Genomic DNA, 11,808 nt, shown 5'->3' on the forward strand with positions numbered 1-11,808 from the left:
TGGAGGCTGGGCAGCCCCACTCTGACAGCAGGGAGCTCCTCCCCCTCCTCCCCATTGCCCCAAGTCAGTGATGTGCTGGGGTGGAGCCATCTGGGTATGACATGACATGCTCCTGCCCAGCCCCAATTTCCACCTTTCCCGGGGGGGAGGGGAGAGAGGCAGAAGCCCCTGTTTGATTGGCTGCCTGCCCCACTGAGCTGCCTCCACGAGAGGGGCAGCCAATCAGGGCTGTTGCTGCAGAAGTCCAGTGAAGCTTTCCCTCCCACCATGAGCTGGCTGGGGAGTGGTAAGAGCCACTCCCCTATGAGCTGCAGGACTAGGCTCCTCTGCCCATCCCCAGCACCTGCCTGGGAATGGGCAGGGGACCCAGCTGCAGTCCCCCAGGGCCTGGGAGAGGTGGTGAGGAACCCAGGAGATGGAGAGATGAGACAGGGCAGAACTATTTCCTGGGCATGGGCAGATGGGAAAGACTGGTTTCCCCTACAATTAAGGATACTCTGGCTTTCTGCTTTTCACCATAATCAATAAGGTTCTGAGCAGAGTGGGAGGGTCAAGGGCCCAGTTTGGTAGTGTAAAAGGTCTGGATGAGAGGGGGCCTGAGCTGGGGGGGGGGGGGAATGTGATACTTGGCTGAGAGGCCCTTAACTCTTAGGTCAGTGTCTCCCTTCACATCCAGAGTGACTCTGCCCCCTCCCCCCACTACAGACTTATGAGGTCATCACTGTCTCACCCCATCCCCTGCATGACACCCCTCTCTCATGCCTCATTCAACCCTGAAGGCTCTTTGTCCAGCCATTTCCAGGTTTCCTGCAGCAGCTCCTGAGCCCGTTGATCTCTCTCCCCACCCATGTGTCTTTCTCTCGATCCCTCTCTCCCCAACACCATCTCTCTCTTTTCTGCCCCCCAGGACACATGGCAGGGCTGGGTTGGGAGACTGCCCAGGGCTGGAGTCGACCAGTCTTCGCTCTCCCCCACTCCTGGGGATGGGGCCCAGGAGTGAAGGAGGAAATCCCTAAAGCACAGTTTGGGGCCCCCACATTTATGACTCATGTCCCTGATGCTCAAGCCAGGTCCTGCAGCCCCAGCCTCTCCCTACTCCAGCCCCCCACTGGGGGACAGATCCCACGGGGCACGTACAGCACATGACTGCTGGAAGGCCAGCAAGGTGCTGGTGGACCACAGATAGCCAGGCTGCTCTTGACCTACACACCACCTTCCCTGGAGGAACCGCAGCTTTGTCAGAGCCCCACGTGCTGCTACTGCTGTGGGGAAAACCCAGGCGGTGATTCCCAACCCCTGCCCCATGGAGGAGTACCAGGGACCTGGAGCCAGTGAGCGTTGGGCAGGCAGGGAAAGGAGGGGGTGGCAGAGCCTGTGTGCTTATCAGCTGCAGCAGCATCACAGTGCCCCCCCACCACATGAGCAGGGTGAGAATGGCCAATGCCCCCTGGCCTGGAGAGGTAGGGTTTGTGGCTTTCAGGATGTTCTTTTTTATTTGTTGGCCCTCCCACACAACTTCAAACAATTAAGTGCACATCAGAATAGGCTGATGCATGCCCATGACTTGCCATGTTGCCAACTCTTGCAATTTTAGCACAAGTTCCACAACATTTGGTGTTTCTCTTCAAGCCCCAGCTCCTGGAGTCAGGTGATTTCATGAGACACTCAGCTTTAATTCCATAAATAAATTACAAGAAAATGTCTAGCCCTCATAATTGAAGAGAAAAGTTTGAAAATGTAACCTAGTGGACCCTAAAGACTCAGACCCCAAAAGGCAAATACAAAAAAGAACCAAAAAATATATATATATATTTTTGAATTGTGTAGGGTTTCTTTTTTTTTGCCCAACTCCTGATTTTTCAAGTGCTCGGGGTTTGCAATCCTGCATCTTAAGCAGCTCATCAGTCACACCGATTCACTCTCCAGTTTCTATCTGGATCTTTGTTCCATTTGAGTGAATTCTACACAGGGTGAAGGGGATGCTGGTTTATATCAGATGTTCTGCTGTTACTTTCTGAATCTGCCTGGAAATCAGCAACTCGCAACTGGAGGCTTTGAGTCAATTGAAATAAAACAAATAAAGCTCAATTTAACAAAGTCATTCAGTTTAGGTCACCTTCCTCATGCGTAGTCAAGTCTAAGCATATGTCTACACTGGTAAAGTTACAGTGCCACTCAGAGCACTGAAGGGAAATCGCTGTTGTGTGTTCACACTGTCAGTTGCCTGCAGAATAGCATGTTCACACTTGTGGCACTTGCAGCGGTATTTGGAGAGGTGCACTTTGGGCAGCTATCCCACAGAACATCTCTTCCTCTTCTGCCATTAAGAGCTGTGGCAAGGCGGAGGGGCATAAGGGATGCCTTAAGGCAGTGATCTGAAGCTGAAAGCCACTAATATTTGTTGTTATGCTCGGGATTGCAGTGCTTGTAATGCTAGGAGGTGATTGTGATTGGTGCAGACGATGCAATATGAAGGTTTAAGATAACTGTCTGTTGCTCTGCATGGCTCTGTTTACTTTCAATGAATAGAATAAAGATTACTAGACAGCCTCCTCTCCCCAAATGCTGTGAGGTCCAGCAGCTCGGCATTGCTCCAAGTGCGGGATCGCCTGGTGCATGGAGCAGGCATGGCCACCTAGAAAGATGCGCTGAGACCACTAAACACATCACCGAGCAAACAGGAAGGAGACTTTCAAAATTCCAAAGGATTTTACAGGGTGAGAATGATGTTTAGTCACCTGAGGGCAGGGCAGTAGAGTTCAAACCGATGACCAGAGAGGCAAGAACAGGCATTGTGGGACACCTCCCGGAGGCCAATTGCAGCACTGTAATCGACTAGGGTGTCTACCATGGCACTGTACTCCCAGTGCAGAAAGCTGTACGCCTTTTTTACAGTGCTGCAACTGCACAGTTCCTGCGTACTAAGTGGCTTGGCACTGTACACACCTCAGGAGTTATAGCACAGAAAGCTGCTTTACTGCGCAGAAACTTACCGGTGTAAGAGGCCTTTCTCTTCCTCTACTTTCTAGAATTTCATTCTTTTTACCTATCTTTTAATCATGCAAAAAACAACATGTAGTGACTGGAAAAACCCTGCAAGGTCCCAGGTAGTCCATCCTCTGGAGCCAATACAGGATTAGACCCTACTCTGAACTGGGTCTCATTTCCAGCTCTGCCACTGGTTTAACTGGGTAACCCTGGGCAAGTCACTTCCTTTCTATACCTCAGTTTCTTCATCTATCTGTAAAATGGGGATAATGATACTGGAACCCCCCCTCCCTTTTGTAAAGCACTTTTGAGATCTATGGATGAAAATCACTAGATAAGATCTGGGTGGTGGTGTTATTCCAATTGATTTTTAGAATCATAGAATATCAGCATTGGAAGGGACCTCAGGAGGTCATCTAGTCCAACCCCCTGCTCAAAGCAGGATCAATCCCCAACTAAATCATCCCAGCCAGGGCTTTGTCAAGTCTGATTTAAAAAGCCTCTAAGGCAGGAGATTCCATCACCTCCCTAGGTAACCCATTCCAGGGCTTCACCACCCTTCTAGTGAAAAAGTTTTTCCTAGTATCCAACCTAAACCTCCCACACTGCAATTTGAGACCATTATTCCTTGTTCTGTTTCCAGTGCTCCATCCAGTCCTGCTGCAAATAACTCAAGCACTGAAACTTCCACCACTACCTTTGGAAGACTAATCCAAAACGCAACAGATCTCACCAAGAGGAGTTCTTAGCTCAGCCTTATCCTAATACTCCTTGTCATACCCCCTCAGCTCATTGGTTATCTTTCGGATACCGATGTGCCTGGAACAGACCAGACTCCTCAAGATGTGCATGGAGACAAAAGAGGGTGGTGTTCATTAGGTTCACCATGCCTTACTGCCCCTATCGTATTCTGGTCTCTTTGGAAATATGCAAAAATGGTCTTGGATTTCCCAGCAACTCTCCCACCAGACTCCCATCTACTCACCTCAGCTACTCTCTGCAAGTTCCTGCTGGCAATGATTGTACGGCAGCCATGCCTGCAAAGAAACCCCAATGGCGACACTGAATGCCTCGTATGGACCGCACACAGCTCATCTACCTCAAAATCTTTACAGAGATTGTCACACCCACAGTGGCTTAGTAAACCTGAAACTGAGCTCTGCCACAGGAATGCCTAGGAATTTCTCACCACAGTGCTTTCAGGGGAAGGAGACAGGTTGAGCCTACTTCTCTTTTCTATAGAGTTTGAGAGCAGGTGGTATTCATGATGTGCCTTCCACTCTCCACAATGGCCATCTGGCAAAGGTAAGTTGGCTCCCTCTTTCTTTCTGAAAGATCTAGTCTAGCTCAGACAGAAGTTAAAGGCAGGATGCAGGAATTGCCGGGTGAGGTCTTCTGGCCTGTGTTATGCAGGTCAGACTATATGATGAGAATGCTTCCTTCTGGCCCTAAAATCTATGCATCAGTAACAGTGCATAGGGGATTCATCATCCGAAGAAAAGTACAACAGGAAATTGTAGCAAAGAGAGCCAGACAGGGCTCAGCATGGGACCGAATTCAGAGTGTTCAATCCATAGCGTGCTCAGGTTAAATTCAATCCGAGTTAGAAGGCTATTACAAATGTTATCAAAAGTAAAGATACTATTACACACTTATTTTGGAGAGCAACCAGATTACAGAGTAAATTGTCCAGAAAGCGCAGAGAGGAATGGCCAGCAATCACAGACATTCATTAATATTTAATTTAGCACCAACAATACGTTCAGTGCACAAAAGTAAAGAGATTTAAACAAGTTAGATGGTTAACATGACCAGGGAAGTCTCTCTCTGCATTTGATACAATCTAACTGGCAGGATCTGAAAGACGGGAATGGAACACAAGCATTCCTCCAATCATCCATCTGGCTAATGTGATGGATCCTGTCTGGACAAGCTACACATATCAGAACATACAAAGGATACAGCTCAGATGCCATGGAGTGATTTTACTTTATGTTTTTAAGATAATATTTGCTATGAAAATGTATGAGCACTAGCTGTTTGAACATGAAAAACTGTGCTGGAAATCACAAGAGAATGGCCTCTCTCAATAGATTTTGGTATGTACAAAGCTAGCTGGGATCCAGCAGCAAAATGAAAAGTCACTGTCATAAACAGTTAGTTAAGGGTTAAGGTCTCTTTTACCTGTAAAGGGTTAACAAGCAGTACCTGAGGAACACCTGACCAGAGGACCAATCAGGGACAAGATAATTTCAAATCTCTGTGGAGGGAAGTTTTTTTTCCTGTGTTCTTTGTTTTGAGTTGAGTCTCTCTTGGGAGTTAAGGGAGTCCAGACATCTTAATCAAGTCCTCCCAGGTTTCTGCAGTACTTTTCATCTATTCAGTCTAGTGAGTATTGGAAAGGCGTACTAGTATTATAAGTTTATTTCTACATTTTGCAATTGTGTGTTTTGCTGAAGGAATCTCTTTATTTCTATTGCTGTTACTTTGCTTTTACTGAGAAAGAAAGGGGGAGGGGGAATTCTCTCCAGGTTTATAGGTTAGACTCTGTGTATTGTTCCATCCTGGTATTACAGAGATAGTGTACTTTCTTTTTGTTCTTTTAATAAATTCTTTTCTTTTCTTTGGACTTGGTTAATTCCTTCTCATGTGGAAATTCAGGGGAAGGGGAGGGGGGAAGAGTGAGTTCCTCCTGGGTTTGATTCACGGAGTTGAATCGGTGTGTATCTCTCCGGAGTAGGCTAGGAGAGAGAGGGAGGGGGGAAGTGGGCTGCTTCCCTTTGTGTTGAGATTCAGGGAGATTGAATCTGTGTTCCCCAGGGAGAGTTTTGGGGGAACAGGCAGTGTGTTATCCACTTTAAATGTAACTGGTGGCAGCAGGACCAGATCTAGACTAGGATTAGTTTAGAGGAGCTCATGCAGGTCCCCATCTTGTGAACGCTAAAGTTCAAAGTGGGGAATAAACCTATGACAGTCACAAAAATAAAAGTTAGGCTTTTCCAAAGGGCGAGTTCAGGAATCAGACACTATACTGAGGGAAATACTCTAGGCTGGTTCAGCTAAACGACAAATGGAGGAAGCTGGGGAATATGAAAGAAGAGGAAGCAGATGGGGAGGACTGGGAACAAAACTGTCATGGAAGATCAGAGATCCATACCTCATGAAAACCTCCGCTACACGGAATCCAATCCCAGAGCCGCCTCCAGTGATGAACGCAACTTTGCCCCTGTTGGCAGAGGAAGTAAAGCCATTCAAAGCCAAACTCTCACACATGGAATTCATCTAGATGTTTCCCTGCCTCAGTCATGGAGGGCAACAATTCTGATCAAAGCGAAAGACACAGCAGTGACAGGAAGTGCATGCACAGCAATCTCACGGAAGCAACAAATACCCTACCTCCTGGAGTTAGACACTGGGCTGCTGGCATGGGGGCTGCTTTAGGAAGCAGATCAGATACTAGAACTCACCATGTTAAATAGCATGCTCAGGATACTTAGTCCCAGACTCTGAAAATAGGGGGTCAGTTTAGAGAGACTCCTGAGGTTGAATCTACTGAGGCAGCGATGTCCATTTGCTATAGCAATCTGTCTGTCTGCAGAAACCCTTCCATAGAGAGGGCAGTTCTCAAGCACCTTCACTGATGACACAGTACTTTTAAATCTATAAATGGGAGGTTAATCCAAATCCAAGGGTCTGAATAACATTAGGAATCTGAATCTATACGTGCTAAGAGAAGAGTAATTAAATCTCATGCTTCAAGATATGAGCTGACCACCAGAGGTGGCGGAAGGAACATCCCTTCCCACATATGCAGCACTGCACAGTAGGCTAGATGTCTTTAGCTATATGAGTGGAGGGGTCAACTTTCTCTGAAGCATAAATTTAGATCATAATATCTTTGCAGCAGAAACCTATAGAAAGAGCTATCCCTTGGGTAGGGCGAATCAGGGCAACCGCTTCAGGCCCCAGGCTTTGGAGGGGGGGTTCCAACCAGTGCAACTGGCTGTTGCGGTCGGTCCCGGAAGAGACGAATCCATCACTTCCGCCCCAGGCCCCGCACCCCCCTAGGGGCAATCCTGCCTGTAGAGTATAAGCTACCCTATGTATATAGGGCAGAAATGATGGCCTAATGGATAGAGCACTGGACAGGGACTCTGGAAACCTGGATTCTATCCTGACTTTGCCACTAGCCAGCTGAGTCACTTTGCAAAAGTCACTTCACCCTACAGTGCCTCAGTCTCCCCATCGGGGATAATGATATTGATCACCTTTGCAAAGAGCTTTGAGATATATTGATGAATAGAACTATATATTAATTTATCATTACATGTGAAGGACCACACACACTCATGTGCTGTGCAAATAAAGATAATCATACTGGCCATGGCCAGAAGCACAATACTGGATCTGATGGACCAGTGGCAAGCTGTGATATAACAAATCCTATATTCCTAAATAAAAAGGCAATTCCTGGGAGGCCCTCCCAGAAAACGCCCTCCCCCACTTTTCAGGCTGAACGGCGTGAGGCAGGGTTGTTATGGTACACAAGACAGGAGCAAAGTGCAGATAACCATTGACTAGAACAGGTCATGGGCCAGCGAACAGCTAGAATGTTTGGGGCCCAGAAATAGCCGCTTCTCGCCGCACTCACTTGAGGATATCCTGGCTGAAGAGGTAGGAATAGTCCTGGAGACAGTCATCTGTGTCAACGTCAGGCGGCGGCTGGCAAGCAGAGCCGGGCTGGGACATGGCTTCCCCGCACTGCACGGAGCGAGACAGGATCAGGCACAAGCCACGAGCTCGACAGGGGCAAGGGGCAGCCCCCGGGGAGAGCGCCCCGAGCCAGTGCTGCCCGCCTACATGCCCAACCTGCTCTCCCGTGCACCGCCCGCAGGGACCCGCTCCCACCCGGGACGGCCCACGCCAGCTGCCCCAGCCCGCCAGCGCTCGCCAGCCCGCCACTCTGGCCACCCGCCCGCCGGGTACAGCCCAGCGACACGGCGAGGGGCTCTCGCGGGGGCTGGGGAGCCGCACGGCGCACCCCCACCCGGGGGGCTCCCTGGCCTGGGGCACGGGGGAAGCCTGCTCGGGTCGGGACGCACCTCGCACCCGCCGTCAGCTGGTTCGCCGGAGCCAGGTCTCTCTCGCGCCTCAAGTGCACTGCGCCTGCGCACCGGCTGGCTCCGCGCGAGGCACGCCGGGATTTGTAGTCCATACAGAGCGTTCTGGGGCTCGTATTACCGCTCGGGCCTCCTTCCCCGGGGCTGGGGTGTGAGTGTGTGTGTGTTTGTTTCTGGAGGCGCATGCGCGCTGCTCGTCTTGCTGTGGGGTGGTGGGGGCTGTGCTGTGTTGTGTGCGGGGAAGCGGGGCACGCGGCGTAGCGTCCCCGGGCCTGCCCAGAGCGTGGCGGAAGGAGGTAGCCACGAACACACCCACAGCCCGGTTTCCAGGCCAGGCTGATGCCCCCTCCCGCCCCCCGCGGGGCACAGACACCCCCCTCTCCAGTGGAGGCCCCAGCGGCGGAGGCGCGGCTCTGGGTCCATCACTGGCAATAACTGGCACCAAGGCGGGGCCATCAGCAGGAAGCCTGCAGCAGACCCAGGAACAGCCCCCCTGCTCTATCACTAGGCAACACTGTCTCGCCAGCTAACGTTATATGTAGTTCTCACACTCAGTAACATGTCCAACTTGAGATGAGTTGATCACTTGGGTCTTCTCTCTCCCACACAAGAACCTCTAGGAGCTGATTTGAGAAAGTCCATGCAGAAAAGAGATTGATAAAATCCCTGTCCTACCAGATATCAGAGGGGTAGCTGTGTTAGTCTGGATCTGTAAAAGCAGCAAAGAATCCTGTGTTAGAAGATCTCGTAGGTGTTAGAATCATAGAATATTGGGGTTGGAAGGGACCTCAGGAGGTCATCTAGTCCAACCCCCTGCTCAAAAGCAGGACCAATCCCCAGATTTTTACCCCAGTTTCCTAAATGGCCCCCTCCAGGATTGAACTCACAACCCTGAATTGAGCAGGCCAATGCTCAAACCACTGAACTATCCCTTCAACCCTATCATAGTGGAATTTTTCCAGAGTCTCCTTCTCATGGGTCCATGATTTCAACAGCTTCCACCCCACCATCAACCTCAGCCTGGACCAATCTACACGAGAGGTTCACTTCCTAGACACCACAGTGCAAATAAGTGATGGTCACATTAACACCACCCTAAACCGAAAACCTACCGACCGCTATGCCTACCTTCATGCCTCCAGCTTCCATCCCGGGCACACCACAAGATTCATTGTGTACAGCCAAGCACTGAGGTACAACCGCATTTGCTCTAACCCCTCAGACAGAGACCAACACCTACAAGATCTCCACCAAGCATTCTCAAAACTACAGTACCCGCATGAGGAAATAAGGAAACAGATCAACAGAGCCAGACGTGTACCCAGAAGCCTCCTACTGCAAGACAAACCCAAGAAAGAAACTAACAGGACTCCACTGGCCATCACATACAGTCACCAGCTAAAACCCCTCCAACGCATCATCAGGGATCTACAACCCATCCTGGACAATGATCCCACACTTTCACAGGCCTTGGGTGGCAGGCCAGTCCTCGCTCACAGACAACCTGCCAACCTGAAGCATATTCTCAACAGTAACTGCACACCACACCATAGTAACTCTAGCTCAGGAACCAATCCATGCAACAAACCTCAGTGCCAACTCTGCCCACATATCTACACCAGCGACACCATCACAGGACCTATCCAGATCAGCCACACCATCACCGGTTCATTCACCTGCACGTCCACCAATGTAATATATGCCAGCAATGCCCCTCTGCTATGTACATCGGCCAAACTGGACAGTCTCTACGGAAAAGGATTAATGGACCCAAATCAGATATTAGGAATGGCAATATACAAAAACCTGTAGGAGAACACTTCAACCTCCCTGGCCACACAATAGCAGATCTTAAGGTGGCCATCCTGCAGCAAAAAAACTTCAGGACCAGACTTCAAAGAGAAACTGCTGAGCTTCAGTTCATCTGCAAATTTGACACCATCAGCTCAGGATTAAACAAAGACTGTGAATGGCTTGCCAACTACAGAACCAGTTTCTCCTCCCTTGGTTTTCACACCTCAACTGCTAGAACAGGGCCTCATCCTCCCTGATTGAACTAACCTCGTTATCCCTAGCTTGCTTCTTGCTTGCATATATATACCTGCCCCTGGAAATTTCCACTACTTGCATCCGACGAAGTGGGTATTCACCCACGAAAGCTCATGCTCCAAAACGTCTGTTAGTCTATAAGGTGCCACAGGATTCTTTGCTGTCCTACCAGAGAGTCTGATTTAAGGTCTTGCATCTGATGAAGTGGGTTTTTAGCCACAAAAGCTTATGCCCAAATAAATCTGTGAAGTCTTTAAGGTGCCACCTGTTGTGTATTTGGTTGTCATGGTTTTTGTTCCTATGGCAACTGAGTTAGATTATTAGGGGATAGCCCAGCCAGCTTCGGCGGGTCAGGTGAGCTCCATGTCTGTAAATAAATAGTAGCTTTGTTAGCTGTCTGTTCTCTGGCCTCCAGTGATTTCTTCCTAAACCGGCTGCCCCCAAGGATATAACAAGTGGCGACGAGGATCGGATTCCGGTGCTGCCCCAGCAACAGAAGGAAGTAGAAGTCAAGGTAAAGAACATATAAACAAACAAAAACTGCTTGTTTGCACTGACTGTGAAAGTGAAACTAAAAATCATGGCTACCCTACAAAGACTGGAAGAGTATGGCCTACGAGTTCGCAAAGACAAGTGTGAATTCTTCCAGCCCTCTGTTGAATATTTGGGACACATCATTGATGCTGCGGGTCTTCATAAGGCCCCTGCAAAAGTTAAGGCTATTGTGGAGGCTCCCCCACCTCGAAATGTAAGCCAGCTGTGCTCGTTTCTAGGACTACTGAACTATTATGGAAAGTTCATCTCACACTTCACGAGCTCCTTGGGCAGAACAAGGCCTGGAAGTGGACTGAAGCCTGTGATGTTGCATTTAACAAAGCTAAGGATGCATTGCTAAATTATGAAGTTCTAACGCACTTTGATCCATCCTTACCCCTACAATTGGTCTGCGATGCCTCCCCTTATGGAGTGGGAGCAGTCGTGTCACACATTATGCCTTCGGGGGAAGAGAGACCTATTGCTTTTGCTTCACGCACTCTAAGCAAAGCAGAAACTAACTACGCCCAAATCGAACGTGAGGCATTAGGAATTGTTTTTGGAATTCGGAAGTTTCATCAGTACCTGTTTGGGCGGAAGTTTACTCTTCTCACAGACCATCGACCTCTGACGTCAATTTTTGGACCCTACACAGGCATTCCCCCATTAGCTGCTAGTCGTATGCAACGTTGGGCATTGTTACTTTCAGCACACACGTATGAAATCAAATATCGGAAATCCACTCTGCACGGCAATGCAGATGGCCTCTCAAGGTTGCCTTTGCCGGTCAAACATCAAGATGTGCCCAAAAGGAAATCTTCTACTTTGAACAGGTAGAGAATACACCCATCACTGCTACTCAGATAAAGAAGGCTACTCGCATTGACCCAGTATTGTCCCAAGTTATGGACCTAGTGATGCATGGAAAATCTCGACAAACCTCTCCGGTCTCACCCGACCTTGTTACCTCATGTCCAGGAGGACGGCGTTATCAGTCCAATCTGGTTGTTTGTTGTGGGGGAGACGTGTCATTATTCCACCACCACTGAGATCACAGATGTTAGAACAGCTACATTCTGGTCACTGTGGAATAGTGCGCATGAAGGAAATTGCACGA

At 49.2% G+C, this 11,808-nt stretch overlaps 1 protein-coding gene across 3 annotated transcripts in view; it reads right to left on the reverse strand.

Moving 5' to 3' along the window:
- DECR2 (2,4-dienoyl-CoA reductase 2) overlaps positions 1-10,248 on the reverse strand; it is a 22,857-nt gene extending 12,609 nt beyond the window's left edge. The window contains exons 1-5 of one of the 3 annotated variants that reach the window (XM_039491170.1): positions 10,210-10,248; positions 8,658-8,817; positions 7,640-7,749; positions 6,146-6,214; positions 3,974-4,025 (exon numbers count right to left, since the gene is read on the reverse strand). In XM_039491170.1, coding sequence (XP_039347104.1) covers positions 3,974-4,025; positions 6,146-6,214; positions 7,640-7,749; positions 8,658-8,669 — 243 coding nt within the window. In that variant the 5' untranslated portion in view covers positions 8,670-8,817; positions 10,210-10,248. Of the gene's footprint in view, positions 1-3,973; positions 4,026-6,145; positions 6,215-7,639; positions 7,750-8,090; positions 8,296-8,657; positions 8,818-10,209 lie in introns of those variants that run through there. The other 2 variants (XM_039491171.1, XM_039491172.1) reach the window with 2 other exon arrangements.
- Positions 10,249-11,808: the final 1,560 nt, after the last annotated feature.

Source organism: Mauremys reevesii, linkage group 10 (assembly GCF_016161935.1).
Source record: "Mauremys reevesii isolate NIE-2019 linkage group 10, ASM1616193v1, whole genome shotgun sequence".
Lineage (NCBI taxonomy): Eukaryota > Metazoa > Chordata > Testudines > Geoemydidae > Mauremys > Mauremys reevesii.